Below are 21921 nucleotides of genomic sequence, written 5' to 3'. Positions count from 1 at the left end.
GAAGGTTCTTGGGTATTAGTTGGAGATGATTATGTTCTTAATTGTTAAACTTCTTAGAAATTAACAGACAAGTCTTTAGTTGGAGGGAAATGCTACTAAAATTAATGAATCCTTCTTTCAAAAACACTGGCTTCAATTAAAGATGTAGAAACTCTCAAAATCTGTAGTCAGAATGAAATGTTCTTCATGTTTCTAGTCAACATGATATATTTTTTTAAACCTCCAGTCATCATATTTATAAGGAAATAAAATAGCTGGATCACTCTTTATAATAATATACACATCACATCTGAGTGCTGCCTAAACATTGTAGTTTAATGAAATGTGTTCAACTGTTGTACATAAATGTCAAGTGATATAAAATTCACTTTTTGATACAATAAGGCAGGAATTGGGAATGAATTAGAAGGAAAAAAAAATATTTGAAGTATTATGCGAACCCATTAATTCTATATTTTAGGAGTGCGATTTAAGATTACTGAAAATAGATCCTGTTAGTCATTTTAGCTGACACATGTTGTGTTGCAGTGCCAGCTCTGCTCTAGAGTTGCTGGGAGTCTTTACAGAGCAGTAATACACAGATTTGCTTTTAAGTTCTCATATAATCAGAATTAATGAAGGCTTTAATAGCAGGCTTTTTATTTACTTATTCGCAGATGCAAATACACGAGCAATGTTGTGGTACTTTCAGCTAAATTTAAATACATTCTAATCAATTCTAAATGAGTGGTAAACCACTTAATCTCAGATCTTTATAATTTCAAGATATTTATGTATAAAGTGTATAAAGTGTGTTCTTTTGTTTGGGATTTGCCTCTTAGATCTTTTACACTTTTCATCATCTGCAGATTAATTTTTATAGAGAGATATCTGTGGCTGTGTGTGTGTTTATGTAAATACATCCATCACATCCTTGAGTGCAAGGCAAAGAAAATAAATAATTGTCCATGCTACAGTGGAAGCAAGGGAAAAAAAAAAAAAAAAAAACAACAAAACTGTGTGTGGTTCCTGGGAGAGTGTTTGGAATTCTTAACACAGATTTGCTGGGAAGCACAGAATTGCAGCAGTGTTTAATTGTGCCTTAAAGGACCTGGAGACCCTTCTTTAAAAGATGAAAGGTGTTTTTTTTTAGGCACATACTCTTTGTTTTACAAGAGAAAATTCAAGCTTTATAATGGCAAATGATGCTGCTTGTGCTGTGTGTCCCCTGCTGATCTTGCTCCATTTGAAGAACACAATTCTAAAAATTTTTTTTAGGTGTTTTTCAATGAAGATGGGTCTTGCCATGGCCCATCTTCATCATCGGTGAGTGACCAGCCTTTCTTGGCTGCCACAGTGTTGATGGAGGTCGGGTGGGGAGGAAAATGCTTTTGAAGGGGAGATTTTGTTGGTAATTAACACACAAGGACTGGCTCTGTCCATTACAGAAGTTCAAGGAAAGTTTGGTGTTGCACACCCACCTTGGAGGAGGTGATGTGACTGTCCTGGGTTTTTAAGATCCAATTATTTCTGTAGCTGTTGGCTGAAATGACACTTCAGAAATACTGGAAGGGCTTCAGGAAGCTCAGTGGGAGCAGGGAAGTGGCATCAGGGTTAAGCAGTGGCGATGCTCTATTGCCCCACCTGACTTTGCCCCACACAGAAGTGGAGCAGCACCCTTGAAGTGGTGGATCCCAGCCCCAGGGTGGGACTGGGGCTGTTCCCTGCAGGGTTTAAGCAGCTCTGGAGTCCTGCTCATCCATTTCTGGCAGTGAGAGATGCCAGACACTCTGCAGAAGCACAAAAATGCTCAGCAGCTACAGACCAGGCTGCTCCCAGTGCTCTGGAAGTTTCTTCCTACTTGCTTTCAAGCACAAAGCTTTTTACCTTTCCCTCTTAAATTTGGTTGTAGAATTAGATGCTGTGCTGAGCACTCCTGTGGTATATAATTTATAATGTTTGCCAGTTTTTGTTTCTCAAAACTGGCTGCATGCTCAGCATAAAGGATGCTGTGCCTCAGTTGTCCTAAATGCTGTGCTTCCCAAGTCATGCTCTGGAAAACAGAATTAATATAAATTCTTTGTGAGGCAGAATAGGAGTCTGAGTACGTGGAAAACTGAATGCTGAGATCGAGAAAATTATTACTCTGGCATATTAATTTTTAATGGGCTGTCTTTCTAATAATGTTTCATCTATCAAATAAATGATAAGCACATCCCAAGTGACTTGCAGGATATTCCCAGAAATGTACAAGCATAATTTCCAATGCCTATATATTTTAATGAACTAATTACAAATTAATTATACCAATTATGCATAATCAATAGTATTTCTACTTTGTCCTGTGTTTTCTTTTCATTGTCTTTAGGGATTTAAAAGCTTAAAATAGAGCTTGAAACTTCCTTTTTTTAATAAGGTTCATAAAACTTTGGGGTAGAGTTACCCCTTTTGCTAGGACAGGATAGTATTTATATAGGATATTCTTTGTCTTCCTGTGGTCTCCACATGTATTTAAAAAAAACCATTTTTTTCAGCAACCTTTGAATGCTGTAATTTGTAGTTATGTTGTAGGAAGTGTAAAATTTTTGGGACTACTGCTCTGCTGGCAGCAAGGTCAGTACTTGGCCAGAGGGGAGGTGGATGGGAAGCTCATCCTGTGGATTCTTGAAATGATGGATTTCACTGGATTTTTTTTTTCTTTCATTTAAATAAGAAACACTGAAGACATCTTAAAATGAAATGTCCTATTTTTTTTTTTTCTGTTGTCATCACTGTGTTGGGACCTGGTGAAAGCTCCTAGGCCAGGCTCAGCTTTTTCTTGATGGTGCTGTGATGGGAAGACTGCAGAGGTCTCCTGGCCATTAAAAAGCTGTGCTGCTCAGCCTCCTGGCCAGCTCCTCCGTGGAGTAACACACTCTGCCTCCCTTCATTTCCTTCTCCTTTCACTTGGAGAGGTTGCTCTGCCTTTCACCTCTTCACTAACCTTTATGTGGTGCTGCTGGCACAGGTAGTGCCAAGTGAGCTCTGGTGGGGAGGGAGGGACCCAGGAGCTGCTGGTGGAGTGATTTGGGATCACCTGGGATGGAAAGGGGCTGCAGTGAGTGCATTTCGTGTTCTTTGTCAGCAGAGCTGAAAGTATCCAGCTTAACAGTAAATTTGTCTAGCCTGGAACTGATCACAGAATCCCAGAATGGTTTGGGTTGGAAGGGATCTTAACTCTCATCCAGTTCCAAACCCTGCACCTTCCACTAGACCCAGTTGCTCCAAGCCCCATCCAGCCTCCTGGCAGAGCTAAGCCATTGTTTTTGAGACCAGTCCCTTTTCCTTAGAAAGAAATGGAAATGTACATTATCAAGTTAAAACAGAGAAGAGATGCTGTTTAAAAAACAACTGTGACCCCAGGGCATTTAGAGCAAGAGGAAAGAAAAATCCCAAAAGACTTATAGAGAAAATGAAGAGATCCCAGCAGGATAGAAAGTTCTTTGAGCCCTGAAACAGTGTTTACCAAAGACCTGATGTGTTGCAGGCCAATAGATTCTGTCAGTAATGTTTTACAGAAATATTGGAAAAACCACAGGTAGCTGAATTGCAGATTTCTTGAGGCAGTATTGACCAGAAGGTAACTTGAATGGTCTGATGAGCTTTTATCAAATTAAACAAAAAGCTGAATGGACTTTATGTGGAGCTTAATTTACTGTGCTTTGAAGTCAGAGTCTTTTTAAAGCAGCTGTTTCAGAGTGCATGAAACTGGAGAGGGTGAGGGGTGCAGCGGGGAGGTTTGACATTTTACATAACTCTTGGGAAGGACTGTGAGATGCTGTTCCTCCCTGTCTGTGCTGAGAGATCAGTCCCCAGTGCCTGCTTGCTTTGGCACAGTCCAGCTGCCCTGGAGAGCTGTCTGGCTGGAGGAACTCACGGACTCACCTGCTCCAAGTGAAGCAGAAAGAGCCATTTCAGCACTCAGGAGCTTCAGGTTACCCAGAGCTGGAGGAGCAGCGTGGATTGTGCCTGCCTGGGTCAGTGCTCCAGGGATTTTCCTGTGCTCTAGCAATAGGGACCCCACAGCTGCCTTATTCCTGCCTTCCCTTTATTATGAGCAGCAGTTTTTCGTGCTGTAGAACTGAAGTCTCTTTTGCTGCACATTCAGCAGGTTATGTTTTGTCCTTCTCCCAGGGAGCATGGGAAACAATTGTTTTCTCTTTTCTAACGAAATCACTGCATAGTCATTCACGGCAGGAAGTGAAGCAATTTAAGTGTCTCCAAATATCTTTCCTCTTTTCTTTATGCCCCAAACAGGCTCCAGATGTAGAGTTACAAAAAAAAAAAAAAAAAAAAAAAAGGCAAACTGACTTCTTATTTGTAGAAGGTGGTATTCAAGTAGATTATATATATTTTTTTTTACTTTCTCGGTCTGTTCAGCAGTGAGATGCAGGCTGGAATGCTTTGACAAGTTGCTGGCTAAACGTTTGCCCTCTTGTGATAATTTGAGCTTTGTCTATTCTTGTGATAAGTTTGTTATGAACAAAGAAGCATATTCATGTCTTTGTTGAACACATTTTCACCTGGTCATGTGATGGAAACCTGTGGCTTACTGGCAAAAGCTGCACAGCTGTATTAAAAAGCAGTTTTACAATGGCTATCAGCTTGGTACTGGGAAAACTGATAAAGGCAGCTTTTCTCCCATCTCTACAACCCATCCACATTCATTAACATCAAAGTTCTGTAAGCCTCAGTACCAACTGTGTTGGTACTCATCTCACGGAGGATTTGCTTCTCTCCCCCTATGGGAAAGTTCTACATCCTTTAAATCATATTAAGCTGCTTCATGTGTAAAATAATTCTTAATAGTGTGTCATGAATTGAATTTCAGTGTAGCTTTTTGAAAAATTCTCTTGGAGTTCAGCTTAAAAACTACTTTCCAGGACCTAAGAGCTGGTGAATGCAGTTGAGCACATTCCTGGAGAAGTTTCTGAGGTGTTCACGATTAGTGGATTCCAAAACCTGCAGTACTAATGCCTTGGGAGAGCAGAGACCACTTTAATAAGAAATCAAAGAGATTTCTGTGTATCTCACCCAAAGATACAGACAGACCCACAGGAAGAGATCTGGAGGCAGGAAGTCATTCTAAAGGGCAAGTTAGGGAGGAATCTCATAGAATTATTCAGGTTGGGAGAGCCCTCTGAGACCTTTCAGTCCAGCTGTTCCCATCAGCACTGCCAAGGCTGCCACTGCCCCGTGTCCCCAAGTGCCACATCCACAGGGATTTTAAATCCCTCCAGGGATGGGGACTCCCAACACTGCCCTGGGCAGCTCTGCCAGGTCTGGACAGCTGTGGAATCCTCTGCTACAGACAGCCTTTCGGGGAAGGAATTTTTCTTTGTAGCCAACCTAAATCTCCCCTGGTGCAATTTGGCCATTCCCTCTCCTCCTGTCCCTGTTCCTGGCAGCACAGCCTGACCCCCTTGGCTGTCCCCTCCTGTCAGGAGCTGTGCAGAGCCACAAGGGTCCCCATGAGGCTCCTTTTCTCCAGGCTGAACCCCCTTTCAGCTCTCTCAGCCCCTCCTGGTGCTCCAGCCCCTTCCCAGCTCTGTTCCCTTCTCTGGACACGCTCCAGCCCCTCAATGTCCTTCTTTTTGTGACCTCAGGATTCCAGGTACCTCAGCAGTGCCCAGCACAAGGGACAGACACTGCCCTGGTCCTGCTGCCACAGCAGTGCTGACAAAAGCCAGGTACCATTGGCCTTCTTGGCCATCCAAGCCCTGCACAGCCAGGTTTTCCAGGAGAATTCTGTGGGAAAAAGCATCAAAGGCTTCACAGAATTCCAGGCAGACACATCCACGGCCTTTCCCCCATCCACACTGAGCAGGTGTTGTGGTTTTGGCTGGGATGGAGTTAATTTCCCTCCTAAGTAGCTGGTGCAGCGCTGTGTTTTGGATTCAGCATGAGAACAATGTTGATAACAGGGTAATGTTTTAGTTGTTGCTAAGTAGCGATTACTCTGAGTCAAGGACTCCTCCGTTTCCCATGCTCTGCCAGTGAGGAGGAGCACCAGAAGCCAGGAGAGGTGATCTGAACTAGCCAGAGGGATATTCCATAGGATATCATGCTCATGATACATGGTTTATATGATCTATAAATGGGGGGAGTTGGCCAGGAGGGGTGCATCACTGCTCAGGAACAGGCTGGGCAGCAGCATTTGTGCACCACTTCTTTTTCTCAGGTTTTATTCCCCTCTCTCTTTTTGTTATGTCCCTTTTCATTATATTTATTGGTATTAGCATTGCTATTATCTTTGGCTTTATTCAGTTATTAAAGTGTTCTTCTCTCAGCCATGGGTTACCCCAGCCAAGCCCAGGGCAGCAGATTTTGGCTGAGCAGGACCTGCCTTTCACAAAGCTGTGCTGATCCCCAGATCAGCATTCAGTAAAGGACAGAGATTTTCCTAATCCCTCCTTTTGCTGTCTTCTAGAGCAAACTGTAGGACATGCCTCCTGTCCCTGTGAGCTGCAGCAGCTCTGGACAATACCTGAGTTTGCAGAGAAACTGGAGCATTACTGGAAACATCTGTTTTTCTTTGCTTTGTCGCATATCCACGAAATAAATGCTGAGCAGTATTATTGCTATTAACCTTTAGAAATGTTTTCCCTTCTTCCCCCAAATTCTCCAATCTGGTTGTTCTTTTTCATTTCCTGCTAGAAAGAATAGCTTTTAATAAAAACAAAAAACCCCAAACCAAAGAAATTCATTATTATTCCACAGATGTCTTCTGCCTGCGAGAGAAGGCGAGAATTTAAAGGGACAAAGCTGTAGCTGGATTTTCTGTTAACCACTTGGTAAATCTCAGCCAGGCTGAGATCATGTGGATGAGGCTGGAGGAAGCTGTGCTGGCCTGGCAGTGGGCATGTGGAGATGATGGAGCGGTGGGTGTGGAAGAGCTCAGCCCAGACAGCTCAGAATTTGTTCTGAAATGATGAGATTTGAGGTATATGGTGGTGCTGATGGATAAGCATGAAGCATCCTGAAAACTCATGGAAGTTATGAGGTGTTCTGTTTTCTTAGTACCTCACCCTGCTGGAAGATGCTGCTCCCCAAATCCAAGGAATCCTGTTGCACGTGGAATTTTCTGTCTGTTCTCAACGTGATTCACTGTAGCCTTAAAATTCTCTGCAACCTTTCTACCAACCCTCCTGTCTGCTCCTTCATCCGCCCTGTTCCTCATCCCTGGAAGTGTTCAAGGCCAGGCTGGATGGCATTCTGAGCCCCCTGGGATAGTGGAAATTGTCCCTGCCCATGGCAGGGGCTGGAATGAGATGAGCTTTAAGTTCCCTTTCAACCCAACCCAGTCTGGCATTCTGTGATTCTTTGGGCCAAATCACTGTTTGCAGATCCTTGTTGCATAAAACCCAGCCTGTCCTCTGTCCCCACTTTTATTTTGCAGCTTTTTCTGCAGCAAGTCTTCCATAATTCATGTGTTTGCTGTTTGTGAAGCAAGGTTTTCATGCAGAGGAGAGCTCTGGTTTGTGTAAAAACGCATCCTGCACTTCCTCAGACTTGGACCAGTGCTGAGGCTGGCTCACCTCGCTGGTGTAAGTGCTGCTGGGCTCTCTGCTTGGATTTTGAGTTCAGGAATCCTTTGAGTCTGAAAGTTGATCAAACCCATAACCTGTGTTAGGGCCCACTGAGCACAGGCTGTGTAGGTGATACCATTTATACTTTTTTTCCCTTGACTTGTTGGTATTTTTTTCTTCTTTCCCACACATCTCTATCCCTTCTTTATCTCATCACACAGTGGCTTTCCTCCACTTCCTTATGAGTTCAGGGATTTTTTTTTTTTCCTTATCTCCGTGGCATTTCCCTGTAGTCAGCACTCAGTGTGTTTTTTCTGGAGCTGGAAAGTCTGAAAGTCTAAGATATTAAGAGAGTCTAATGAATGTAATCCCTGAGACTTTAGCTCTGTCGAGAGCAAATATGAAAGGCGGATAAAACCTTAGATGGATTGAGAAGTTTGATAAATTAAAAGATAGCGACAGGCACCTGAGTCCACTGCACGGTGACGCCGAGAACGCCCGGAGCCGCTGCCTGTCTTTGATCCTTTTGTTTGGGAAGAGCAGTAGTGTGTGAGGTCTTTCCCCTTGGGGTCCCAGGTCCACAGCAGAGGGGTGGGGACTGTGCTGTGCTCTCCAGCCCTGCCAGGCCCACGCGGCCGAGTCACCGCCGGCCACCGTGTTCCTTCTTGCTGGGGGAGGCCGATAGGATTTCAGATCCCACATGATGAAAGCTTGGTGTGGGAAACCCATTGTGCCACCTCCTCCTCCTCCTCCTCTTTATTTTGCTGTTCCCTCTCCTCCTTTGGGTGGGGCTCTTTGTGGTTTGCTGCTGGTTTTTTTCCCCTTCCCTGCGAATTCCTGTTCCTTTGCTGACATTTCCCACGACAGAAGTTTTGATTAATGCCGGCTGCACACCAGAGCTTCTGAAATTCATTGCTTTATTCCCTCACTGCAGATCAATAAATAGTAATGTTTTATTTTCAGTGCTTTGCCTTACATCACAGCAAAGTTCAGCGTTCCTCCTTGAATACTGCTCTGTATTTAAGTTTGTGTTGCTTCAGCACATCGGCCTGCAGTTTATTTCTCTGAGGCTGTGCGTTGTGTAATCTCCTTCCTGAGCAGTCCTGCTGACTGCAATCCGAGTGGAAGAGGCAGAAACAGGTCTGAAATGCTTCGAATTTCACTCAGATGCAGTGGATCTAACGAAAACCAGTGGAGCACTTCCTCAGGGATGTTTTTCCAGGCCTTAGAGTGCCTTTGGCAGTTCCTACAGCCAACTGCTGTAAACATGTTGGAGTGAGTGAACAGAAGGTTTGGACCTCGAGACTCACCCCTAAAGTGAGGCCACGTTAAGGAGGGAATCAGACCTCACTCACAGCTGGCTCTCCCTCTCTTCCCTGTCTGTTGGAGGCACTTTGAGAAGGCACAGAAAAAGGGTGCTTGTCAGTCTTGGCTCTTGCATCCCATTGTGGAGGGTGGCTCTGCAAAGGGAACCACAGGCACTTCACAAAATGAGAGCATGGATGAGTATTTTGAGTAATTTCACAAGGCTGAGCATGCAGGTACATTACTCATGTGCACTTCTACCTTTGTTCTACATAATAGTGAGACAAACATAAAATGCCTCTGCTTCTTTTCACTGTTGACGGGTGTCTTTTCCTTGTTCAGCATCAAAAGTGTTGTGTCTAAGAGTCTTTCAGCCTGGTATCTTATTCACTGAAGAGTTCAAAATATGGATATATGTGTGTTAGACCTGGAAGTGGTCCCATGCAAAATGTAATGAAGCTGGGCTGCTCTGACCTCTGAGCTCCAAGGCGTTTGTTTTGGCTCCCTCACAGAAACCTGCAGTATACAAATTGGCACTTGTAAAAATGTTCAGATAAATCAAAAAAATGGCACAGGGGGGAAAAAAAAGTTTCAAACTGTTTCTTTTGGGATCCTTGGCCGTGCTATTTTGGATGTGTGTTTTTGTGGCAGCAGGCAGTTTGTTGCTTGAAGAAAGCTGAAATATTCTAGGAAGTCGGGCTAGCTGGATTTAGATCTCAAGTGATGCCAAAACTAATATAGCCTGTAACTAAGTGAGAGTGACTTTGCACAGGGAATGTCAGTCACCCGCAGCTTTGTCTCACATTTTCATAGGAGCCTTTAGAAAAAGCAAAACACAAACAAAACCCCAGCAAACGTGGGAGCTGCTCCCATCCAGTGGAGCTGCAGTTTCAGTGCTCCTCATCCTCAGCCCGGGGAGGGGCTGGCTGGATGGATGGGTTCTCAGAGCAGGGAATGCCTGCGGTGGTGGGAGCTGGGCTGGCCTGGAGTGCCCTCTCTAGGCTGCTGCACACCTCACCTTTTGGGAGGGAGAAGGGAGCAGCCAGCATGGTTTATCACTTTTCTTTCCCAGCAGGATGGGCACAGGTCAGCTGCACTGGGTTCTGTCTCAGGTTTGCTTCCTAAGGCATTCTGAGTGCGGGTGTTCGGTGCCCGTGGCAGTGGAAGCCACAATAAAGTTGCAGCTCCAGCGTTGCACGTGGGGCTCTCTTCGCCCCTGGGACTCTTAACATTTTAGCAGAGCTCAGGTTTTTAAGAGATTTCATACTGCCCCAAACCCAGGGATCCCAGAGGCAGCAACTGCAGTGGCCCCTGCCTGACTCTCCACTGCTAAATGGATCCAGAACAAACGAGGCTCTGAAAATAAGGAGAAAAATTTGACACCTGGACTCCGGGAAACATTTGTGGGTTTTGATGAGGAGCGGCGGGGAGAAGGGAAAAGCTATGGTTCAGCGTAGTTAAATATATGGTGTGCTAAGTATGAATAAATTGTGGCTATTTTAAACAAGCTCCTAGAGTCCATGGCTGGCTCGGGCACAGAGGGGAGGACGGCAGCTGCAGCACAGGAGTTCCTCAGAGGGGGCTACTGGGGGCCACTGTCCTGGGCTGCTGCTGCTGCATGGCAGGGGTCAGCTCTCAGCGTTTACACAAGTGGCAAACGTTCCAACGTGTGATTCTTCTCTTAAAAATGAGCTTTTGGCTTCAGGGGGTTTGTCTCCTCGCTGCTTTGCAGTCCGATTCTTTTCCTCGTTGCTCGTAAATGATTGGTGTAAAGGAATCCTTCAGGAAAGGTAAAAGTTCCTCTTTAAATGTGCCGAGGCCTGTTCATGGCGATCTTGGAGGTCTTTTCCAGCCTTAATGTTTCTCTGATTCGTGCTCATTTTAACATGGCTAGTTTGCATGGGATTGTCCATTGCACTCCCCTTGTGCTCTGATACAAAGCCACGTGATAATTTCTTGAAATATTGAAATTGTATCACTTCTGGGTTTGGGGGGAAGAGTTGCAAACTCCATCACAGTAAACTAGCCTTCACTTTAAAGTAGAGGCTGAAATGTGCTCCTGCCTGCTGGTGACTAAAAATCACTTTGAGCCAAGTAAAATGAGTGTAGAGCCTCAGGGTAGGTGTGCAGTCACACTGGTGCTCTTTGGTAACTTGGAATGGTTCTAGCTGAGGCAGCCCTGACATCCCACTGTGGGAGTGAACTTGCCTTTTAACTGTACTAACTTTATACAAACTGTACCTTTTGCACTTAGTATAGAAGGAAAGGATCTGTTTTTCATCCTGCTGCAAGCACTGCTTTCTTTCAAAAACAAGACAACAGCCCTCACAGCCCAGTGGCACTCACCATTTAGAAAATGTGGGTTTGGTGTTTGCTGTCTTGTTTCAGCAGGTGGTTCTTTAGGGTGTGCTTGGGGTCAAGGGTAAATCATAAGGCAAGGTTTCAAAGAAATCCCAGTGTTCCTTTGGTTTAGATAAGGAAAGCACAGTGCAACCCACCGTTGTGCTAGAATATTAAATTACTGAGAGAATATGGATATATATGATTACACCTTGAAGTTCAGTGGGTCTGTGCCTTCTTGTGCAGCTTTTGTTGCATTCCTCGTGGCAATCACGTCGTGATTCAGCCGCTGGTGAGCCCTGAGGTTCTGAGCACTGCTGGTGCTGCTGCTGAGCTCTCACTGTGCAGCTCATCCCGCTCTCCTCTCCCTGTACAATAGCTCCCTCTGCTTGAAATCAGCAGTGGAATTGTTTCCTACTTGCCTGCACAACAGTTTTTAATGTGGGCCCCCTTTTTTAAGATTTCTGCTGCTCTTCATGAAGCAATTCCTGTGCACGGCTTGTGTTCGTGTGAGTTGTGAAGCAGGGAAAATAACCACATTGTCCTCAAAACTTCTCTGCCTAGAGCTGCTTCTTTGCAGGATCTCTCTTCCTTTTGGAACTCTTCTTTCAGCTAAATTATTTCATACCAAAACATGATGATTTATTGAGCAAGACTGTTTTTATTTCAGTGGTGAGTTGAAACAGGACTGCTTCTCCTCAGAGATGTGGTAGTTAGGCCACTGACCCTGCACAGAAACAGCTGATGGTGAGGTTCCCATGTCCTGCTTAAGTGGTTCTGATCCAGAACCCAGAAAAGAACTGATTTAGACCAGACAGAGCAGGGCTTTGAACCTGGTTCAGCCAGCACCGAAAATACTTGGCCAGTCCTTCACTCACAGAATTTTGTCAGCTTATCTGCATGGATGGGAGTGAGTGCTGGGTTTGTTTCGTTCATTTTTTTATCAATATAGCTAAGCCAGCAAAAGTCATATTATAAAAGCTGTTGTGTCAGCAAAGGTGTTGTTTTGCTGAGAGAGCATTCACCCATTCAGGGAACCAGCATAAACCTCCCTGGCCACAGCAAGATGAGCCCATGATAGGAAAACTTGCTGGTTTAGTTCTCCAGCAAAGCCTCCCTCATGTGAACAGTGCCTTGCTTGCTGGGAAGGAGCTGTCTGGATCCTGAGTCTGCAGAGGTGTCCAGAAGGTTATTTCTAATTTGCAGTGGAGCAAACCCCCAGGTTAAAACCAGTCTAGAAGTCTGTGCTGGTTCCAGGGTTGTTGGGGTTTGCTGGCAAGAACAAAGGGCAGCAGTAACTTCAGTTTTCTACTTTTTGCCTTCACATTTTGGAATCCCTTTGGATTCCTCTTCTGAACTTGCCAGGCTTTGGTTCATTCCTGGAAATCTCCTGAGGGGATGCTGTTGGAAGCTCAGGGAATCCTCCCTCAGCACCAGGTGCAGCAGGTTTGGGCACAGACAACTCGGGCAGCTCGAGCACCTTGGCACAGGAGGCAAACACAGGGAACCTGCTGGGCTTGGCTGCCAGGACAGGACACTCAGGAGGAAACATCTTGTGTGCACTGCGGATAAACCGTAAAATTATAAAATTGTGAAAGGGCAGGATCGAGCAGAAGAACAGGAGAGAATTGTTGGTAATCTTTATTTACTTGAATCCAGCCCCAGCGTGGCTCTTCCTGCTGAACTCTAATTCCACTTCTCTAATTTCAGCCTTTTACAGATATTACAGGCATTGCCTCATATGTTTGCACATACCTTAAAAAACATGTGCCCTTGGAAAGCAGTGTATAGTCATATAAAAATAAAGAGCTTAAAAAGCATTCCTGTTTTCAAATTAACACTGAGGTGCTGAATTCACGGTGGTCTTTGTGATTTGAATTTTGCCCTTTTTTTATCCCTCCCATGCCCTGAATAAGATGCAAGTCCTGAGGGAAAAACAGTCCATGGTTGTGCATTTAGAGACCCAGTGCATTCAAGGAGCATTCCTGAACTTTATGAGCCTCCAGCAAGGGGGAGAAAGGCTGTAATTGCAATCTTAAAAAAACAAATGAGGAAACAGAATACATATAAAAAAATTAAAACCCCATATGTTTTTCTTAATATCCTTCTACCAGTATATAATAATTTATAATCTTATTGAATGGAGAATATTTTTTTAAATAAGTGAAGGCATGATAGAAATGGTACAGGACGCAAAGCAAAGGCTAATACAGGATAAAATATTAAGTGAAGTGGATATCTTTGCACCAGTTTACAATGTGTGTAATATTTTGTGCATGACACTCTCTGTATCCACCACTGCAGTGTTCCTTCAGTAATAATCTTAGTTACTCTTCTGTTGCTGTCTCCTGTTAAGGTGGAGAAAATGTCACTTCTAAGGTGTCACGTGGAGTTGACAGAGCAGAAACGCTGCAGTGACACACCCCACATCAACTGCTATTTCTTCAGTATTTGTGGGTGCCATTTGAACTTAATATTTCGAATTACATTTCTGACGTTGCAGTGGTTCCTTTTGCCTCCCTTTCTGCTGCTCCGAGGCCCTCGGGTGACGTGCAGAGTGGTTATTTTCTGTGGCATTAGCCCGTCCCAGGCTGGATGGAGGCTGGTGGAAGGCTGCCAGCGTTGTTGTTCTATTTGCAGCTCGGCCTGGCTGTGTCTGTGTGTGTAAGGAGAGGGCAGGCAGGCTATCGGTCACCTTTCAGATCTTAACATTTCTTAATGGATTAGGCAAGTGATGGAATATCTTCCTTTTTGCACACTCTGGGCCCTGGCAGTGTTAGCAGACAGCGCTTTTTGACCGTCTCAGCGGGCTTCAGTCCCGTGGCATTAGAGGATGAACGTGCTTGAGCGCTCCTTAACACACTCCAAACAAACATCATCTTTCAAGGCCTTCACTTGGGGCTGTGTTTTGTTATTTTCCCCCCACAGGATCCCTTGGATCCAGCAGGGACAGCCATTGTGATCAGCTCCCTGGTGGCCGGTGGCGTGGCCGAGCGCGGGGGGCAGATTTTGCCGGGCGACCGCTTGGTGTTCGTCAATGAGAAACACTTGGATGGTGCCACCTTGGCAGAGGCAGTGGAAGTGCTGAAATCTGTGCCCCCGGGTACAGTTTCCCTTGGAATCTGCAAGCCTTTAGTGGTAAGAACTGATTTTAATTTTTTTTCTTTTTCTCATTTCATCCCGTGGCATTTGTGGGTGGGGTTTGCGGGGAGAATTCCGCGTAGGGCACGTGTGCATTTGGGAAACAGCTGAGCTGCCGTGCCTTGAGAGGGCCAAAAGTCCTGGCAAATGGGCAGCTCGGTGTCCAAAACCAGCATGCTCAAGTTCCTCCTTCAAGAACATCCACGTGGAACTGGGAGATGTGCCTGGGCAGACCCATGTGGGCTGTGCACAGGTTCCAGCACTTCGGCAGCCCAGTTAAACGTGTGCTGGAGCCCATTTCTCTCTCAGACACTGCTGAGTGCTTGCTTGGGCTCCACTGACATCAAAGAAAGCTACTCTGTTTGAAGTCAAGGCTGTAAATTCAAGCAGAATTTCCCTTTTCTGGAATCAAGGCTTTGGAACAGTAGTGTACTGGGGAATGCTGCAGTATTGTTCATCAAGGGCACCCAGGCAAAATTAATTAAAGCCCCAGTTAACAGAAAGTGCTTGTAATTCTAAGTGGTAGAGGAGTTGTGAAATAGGAGTGTAGGAAGGCTGTTAAATATATTATTTCCTTTTTTGAAAATTGGTATTTTGTTTTTCATAACCTTGTATTTGTCTTCCCTTCCTACACATCTCTTTAGGTCTTAGTGCATCTGAACCAATATGTTCAAAGAATAAAAGCTGTTGACTTCTCCATATTTGACTTTCTATTTTTATAATTCTTTTCCAATGGCCGGTTCTCCTTCTCCCTTTTAATTTTTTGAAAGATGTGGGAATTTTTTTGTTGCTGTTTTCCTGACTCATTGTTTGGATTACCTTTCTTAGGGAGAAAGCAGAGAGGAGGAGAGAATGCACGGTGTGGATAACAACAGCATCAAAAGCAGCCCTGGGTCTCCAGAACCAATAGATAACACAAATTTCTCAGTAATACTTGAAGCCCCACAGGTATTTGGTTACTTTTTTGGTCAAACTCCAGTTTATACAGACAGGAAATGATGTTTAAAAGTAAAAAATACAGTATATTTTTCAGATAAGACCAAAAGTATTGGATTCCCTCTATCAGCAAACTGTGCCAAGTGCATTGGGAGCTCTTAACAATGCAGCTCCCAGACTGCCTTATCAAATTTATTATGTCATTAAAATATCTTGGGTTACCTTGGATATGAAATAGGAATGCTGTGTTGTTATTATAATCAGAAGTGGTGGGCTCAGACAGTAAAGTATGGAAGCAGAATGCTTTTAATTGTCATGAAGCAAAACAAAAAAGTAATTCAGAGTATAAGGCACTCTTGAAATACTTTCTTCTTCATAGCCTTCTAATGTTCTCTGGAGTGATTTCTCTACTCTTGCCTCAACTCTCCTCGTCCTTACTATCTGAGAAATAATTCTGTTTATTGTGGGAGGATGTGGCATTAAGGATAGTGAGAAACTCAGATACCAGGGTAATAGGCAATAATGTTGCAGTTCTCACCAGTGCAGGGCTGGAGAGATGTGGATATCTTGTAACTTTCGTCTGTTCTCAAGTGCTTTGCAAAATTCATGCTGGTAAATGTATTCTTTTTACACCAGAAAATACAACACATAAAGGAGCATGCAGAACTGCAACACAGGAGGAAAAAGAAATTCCAGATTTTCTTGTAGTTGAACATGGGTACCTGTCTCTGGATGCAAACCTGTTTTTAATGCTGAAATGGTAGAGTAGAAGCACCAAAAGGAGAAGTATTATAGGGTAGATGTAGGTATACTGTGAAGAAATTATCCTGGATGATGATAAATTATATTTACTGATTTTCACAATGTAAAATGGCATTTGTTGCTTTCTGGGGGCATAGGAGGGGTTGCAGGGAATTAGAATTTATCCTCTGGCAGCTCAGATTGGTTTTCTACTTCCTAAATAAAACCAATGTCATTAAGTCATTTTAAAGAAAATATTTTATTTAAAGACCTGAAACTGGAACGATCAATCTGGACAAAACACCCGCAGGGGAAGTTACTTGCATTTTGTTTCACCTCATGTGTGACAGCTTTGGAAGTCGCTAAAATTATTTTTTATTATCTTACCTGCTCACACAGGTAGCCAGGGGTGGTGTGTTCTGCTGGCTCCCACTCTGAGACACGGGCAACCAGAATGTCAACCCCAAAATGATGGAATTTGAGGATTTTATTTGCTTCAGTGTCGTGTTTGCAGCATTCCCTGTGTGCTGGTGGTGTTCTGGTGCTGCAGTGCAGCAGTCAGGGAGGATGCAGAGCAAACTGCTGGGTCAGGGACACAAACCCTGGGTGGTTCTGGGCAGAGAGAGCTGATTTATGTGCCCTGGACTTGGGGAGGTGTTGGGAGAACGACGCTGCAGGAGCCAAGGGAAATGAAGTGAAAATGGAGAGAATTAGGATCTCTTCAGCCTGGGTGTTTTGTGAGATCGAGGTACACAGATCAAATGGATTCAAGGGACATTTAATGCTAATTGAATTAATAAAATGGGCTAATTTCTGGGTTGCTGGTGTTCTACTCTTGTGCCAGCTATTGGCTGCATTGTTTCCTTGTGCTCCTGCCTCTCTCCTGTTTTCTCTCCTGCCTCTCACTTGAACTATACAAACATCTCGGCAGTGTCTGGGGGCTTTCCTTCTGTATTTGTACAAATGTAACAAAACAGGATCCTGACACCGAAGGTCAGAAGTGGTGCAGTGCCGTGGGGAGTCTGGCAAGGGGCAGGAAGCAGAAACAAAAACATTTCTGAGGAAGGAGCCCTGAATCTGTCCGTTGGTTTTGGAGTCTGGGGGCTTGGGGTGTTGAGGTTGGGTTTGGGGGTTCTTTGGGCCACAGAGACTTGGTGGCTTGAAGGAAAAATAAAAGGGGAAAGCTCTCAGTGTGTGGCAAAAATTCTGGGATAAGTGCAGGGCAGAAGATCCCAGCTGCCTGTGCAGCCTCACAGTGAGCCAATGAACAGCACCCCATTCCATTTGGGAGAAACAGGAGATGTTGGAGGCTGGGGGAGCACGTGACAGATCCCAGAAAAAGAACTGCTGAGTGACATCTTTCAGAGTGGGTTTTAATACCTTTTCCCTTGGTTTTGTTGGTTTTTTTTTTGGTTTGTTGCTCTGTGGTTTGAGCACTGTTCTCCTTAAAACAGGAAAGTAATGAACAGTCATTTATATACTTTTTATTTTTTTGGGGTATGTGGGTCTTCCATTTCCCCTCTGCCCCAGGTTAAAAGTTGGATGGAATATCCAAGGTAGGGACAAGCAAGTATGGCTTTTATTTGTGTTTTTTTGGGGGGGTTTTAACTTGCTGACAGAGTTGCATAAGCAAACTCTTGGACTGTTTATTTAGCTGATAGCATTTTAAGAAATGTTCATGCATTCATAAAGCAACAGCAGATATGTGTGAAGCACAGAGATACTTTAACTAGATTTATATGTACTTTTTCCTATGGCTGCTTTAGTGTTAATTAACAATTTCTTTCCCTAACTTCAGTCCAGATTGGTTTTTCCGAATGGCTGCAGCAGCATCTAAGCTGTGTGACTTAAATTTCTTTACATATTGAAAAAAAAATAATTGCACTGTCTACTTTTGGTGTTAAAACCATAAGTCAGAGAGTCTATTTCCTTGTAGAAAATGCAGAATGTAGAAGATTTTCACTTTAAAAATCAGGATGTAATTTTAATGTGGGCAAAAAACGAAGCATAGCTTTAAAAAAGTGGGGTGGAAACATGGGGTAAAATCTGTGCTCCTTTCATGATCTTTGCAGGGTTTCAGAGACGAGGTACCTTTTAAAGAAGAACTCGTTGATGAGCCCCATTTGGACTTGGGGAGGTCATTTCAGCTCTCTCAGAAGGATGATGAGTATGGGAAGGAGTCCTGGGAGATGTGTGAGTTTCTGAAAGCCAGAGCAGAGGACGTGGAGGAGGAACGGGAAATGTTGGTGGATGAGGAGTATGAGGAGGATTCAGACTTCCTGAAAGGTGATGATGCACCAGGTGGAGAGAAGGCAGCTTCAGACAGGAACCTGCCTACAGAACGATGGGCAAAGCAGCTGGAGGCTGCTGAAATACAAGATTTAAGATCCAGTGTTAGCCTAAGTGCCAAAGAGTCCCTGGAATATCCATTCAGGAAAGATCAAATGGTAAGGAATGCTGTGCTGGTCTCCGTGCTGAGCACAGATCCCTCAGGGCAGACTCCAAAACTAAACCCTCAGGACTCTCTCTAGGGTTTTAATGACTAGAATTTAATTCATTAAATTTAGAAATTTGATTTATTTACTTGCGTACCGCTAGCAGACACCAATCTATCTTTTTGCACATTTTGGAAGGTTTTTTAGGTAACTTATTGTCTGTGTATTTGCCTGCTGGAGTGAAATATGTGATTGGTGTATTTACAGGCATCCTGAGTTTGTCTTTTTACCCAAAATCTTGTGGGTTTGGGTTTTTGTTTTTTTTTGTTTTTTTTTTTTTTTTTTGTTTTTTTTTTGGAAGCCGTGCTGATATGGGGCATGTCAGGAACAGCAGAATGTCACTTCATGGGTTTGAGAGTCCAGAGGCTTCAGTGAAAGGAACTCCCTCTTTTCCTCATTTTTTTTTAAACCCCAATCTGTTCCTTCAGCCAGATTGTGTATTTGAGTAAAAAATGATATGGTGGAAGGAATTGTGGCAAGGATAGTGGTGGATTGAGGAGTAGGAGGAGGCAGGTTCAGGTACATTGCAAAACTCTTATTTATGCATCTTTCTCCAGTACTGAGAATTATTTTTTCCTTCTGATTCTTTGTTCCTCCCCTCACCAAACAAAAAAGTGATATTATCAGCCTCCCATGCACCAGCTTCTGAGGCGTGTTTGCTTTTACATGAAAAAAAATGGAGTGGAAAAGGATTTGACATCACAGCCACGGAGAATTTCAGTTTTGTTTGGCTTGTCCCCTTAAGCAGTATGTGTATAAACAGATAAAATGAAGTTTCTACTGACAGTTTTATACCAGAGTGCACAATATTAAATTTATTTGTTTGTTACTTACAAAAAACAAATGAGCAGGAGTAAAGAAATTTTTGTCTGAATTGCAGGTGAGGAGAAAGATACAGTTGCTTTATATTTCAACTGCATATAACATTTCTCATGCCTCTTCTTAATGCAGTGCATAAATGAGCAGTTAGTATTTAAATGAGCAGTTAGTATTTCATAGTTACCTGAATAAATATGAATGTAGCTGAGGAAATGTGTATGTTTGCTGTAAAAATTAATGTTCCTGTCAAATACCCCTGTATAAGTTAATGCCATTGCTTTCTAACTTTAATTACTTCTTTTCTCCTCTGTGAAGTGTGAAGAGAATGCTGCTATAAGGTCACACTTTTCTGGAACCACAGCTCCCAGCAGCTACCAAAAAGACATATTTGATACTGAAACTACCCAGTCAGAAGTGAAAACTGAGATGAATTTAGGTTTGTAAGAAGGTTTCTCTTTATCTCATAATTTCGTATTTACAAATTTCAATTTTTTTTACCAAAACAAAAATACTTTCAAATGAGAAAATATTAAAATCAAGAGTTCTGCAGGCTCAAGACAGTCTGGCATTAAATGGGTTTCACCTTTTTAATCTTGCTTCCTCCTCCAAATCTGACCAGTGATAAATAAATACAGAAATAAAGTGACAGGCTCTGGGGGTGACTTCAGCACAACCAGAAATTTGCAAGTGATCTGTGTGGTAGAAAACTGCCCCATATCCTGGGTTTGGGATCTGTGCTCAGATTTCTCCTTGTCAGATGGCCACAGATGGATGGTTAGGAATTGGTGGATTGATCAGAGAAGTAAATTTTTCAACCTGCCTGAAGTGGCACTCCGTGCTTGGGAGGAAGGAGCTCCGAGCCCTGTCCAACCTGGCTTGAACACATTTGGAACCTGGTGGGATAAAGGCTTTAATTCCAAGGGTGGAATAATTGGTGGGTGCCTGGACAGAGGAAGCAAAAGTTCACATCTTCCCCCTTTTTTCACATCTCCCCCCTTTCTTTCTTCAGGGACAAAGCTTCAGAGTGACTCCAAAGGACCTGAGCTTGCTGTTGATTCAGAAGCAGTTGGAAAGGAAGCACTGAAAGAGGAGAATTATGTTTTTCCCAAGAGGCAGGAATCTGGCAGAGTAACCACCTTAGCTCAGCCTAGAACAGCATCAGGCAGGTATGGAGGAAGATTTCGGGTTTTGAAAGACATGCATTAAATAATATTAACAGTCCTCTTGCTTTACTCAGCTGAATCATGATGAAAGGCTGTGTGGAATGCTCAGACAGACACAGAGGTCTGTAGCTTTTACAGGAGATGGAGTTTGGCTTAAAACCTGAAAACTTCCCATGTTTCCTCCCTTGACTGCTGGGACAGAGATGTGCAAATGGCTCTGCCAGCAGTGCAGTGAGGGGAGTGTGGAGCTGGCCTGGAGGAGAGGGATGTAGCCCTTACACAGGGCTCCTTAAGGAGCCCTCCTCCTGCTTTTCCCTTCCCTTTGTTCTTCCTTTTGGGAAGAGCAGCATTCAGCCAGGGCTCTCAGGCCTCTGCAGGAAACTTCAGTCCTGCCAGTGGTGCTGAGGAACCTTGAGCTGGCATTGCTGTGGATATTTGCTTTATCTGTCCCAGTCCTTCCCCACCACTTTGGGGTCAGTAGGTAGTGGAGCTTTTGGGGCCTGTTGATTCCAATCCTCAGTGCTCCCCTAATTTCATCTGAAATCCTCTCTCAGAGGGAAAGCAGCTCAAAAATAAGGTGAGAGGATTGTTTAATGGAACACACAGGATCTGTTCTCCCACTCAGATCATGATCTGCTTACTGGTTTTGGCATGTTTATATCTCTCTCCAAGCATCACAGCATATTTATCAGAGAGTAAATGTTAATTGCTTAAATAGTCATTTCCAATGAGTAAATGCAGTGCAGATTTGTGTATCACAGAGCAGCTTATAAATTTGGTCTGCCCATCATGTTTATTTCTGGAGCATTCCTTAAGTACATTTAAACCTAAATACAAAAATTCCTGTCTGGTCTGTTGACTCTGTACATTTGCTTTAAACTGGGCAGTGTGAGAAGGTGTTGCTGTCTCGCAGCCAGATAGAAAATATGTGAGGAATTGTGACCTGGCATGGGTGATGCCTCTTTTATTTTTTATTCCTCCCTCCCCTCTGCCCCAAATTAGTGAATTACCCGAGAGAGAAGAAGGAGAAGGAGAAGAAACTCCAAACTTCAGCCACTGGGGACCACCACGGACGTATGTTCATATAATCATATTATTCCTCCCCATTTACCTCATGTCTTTTTTTTCTGTGAGCCACATGAGTTCTTACTGGGTGTTTTTTTTTTCTCTCTCTCCTCCTCTGCCAATAACTTTAGGGTACCTGTGTACCTTGGGCTTTCCTGAAGACAGGGAATTTTTAACAGATGTTCAGCAGAATTCTGCCTTCTATTTATACAGCTGACTTGGGAGAGCTTGGCTGGTTTAGGTTGTGGATGACCTACAAGTTCTTGGTCATTTAATAACTATTAGGTGTGAACAATGCACACAGTGCTGTGCTGTCTCCCTTTCCATGGGTTCCCTGCTAAACCTCCGTGGCAGGATTCCAAATTGCCA

General features: G+C 43.8%; 1 protein-coding gene across 2 annotated transcripts in view; it reads left to right on the top strand.

Annotated features, from left to right (window-relative positions):
• The window catches only part of PATJ (PATJ crumbs cell polarity complex component), a 134339-nt gene that overhangs the window by 27918 nt on the left and 84500 nt on the right, over positions 1 to 21921 (top strand). For both annotated transcript variants that reach the window (XM_053950420.1, XM_053950421.1), the window contains exons 16-21: positions 14121 to 14330; positions 15162 to 15281; positions 18083 to 18457; positions 19640 to 19760; positions 20334 to 20490; positions 21490 to 21561. In XM_053950420.1, the coding sequence (XP_053806395.1) occupies positions 14121 to 14330; positions 15162 to 15281; positions 18083 to 18457; positions 19640 to 19760; positions 20334 to 20490; positions 21490 to 21561 (1055 nt within the window). The remainder of the gene's footprint in view (positions 1 to 14120; positions 14331 to 15161; positions 15282 to 18082; positions 18458 to 19639; positions 19761 to 20333; positions 20491 to 21489; positions 21562 to 21921) is intronic.

Source organism: Vidua chalybeata, chromosome 9 (assembly GCF_026979565.1).
Source record: "Vidua chalybeata isolate OUT-0048 chromosome 9, bVidCha1 merged haplotype, whole genome shotgun sequence".
Lineage (NCBI taxonomy): Eukaryota > Metazoa > Chordata > Aves > Passeriformes > Viduidae > Vidua > Vidua chalybeata.
This window is presented reverse-complemented; position numbering and strand designations above follow the sequence as displayed.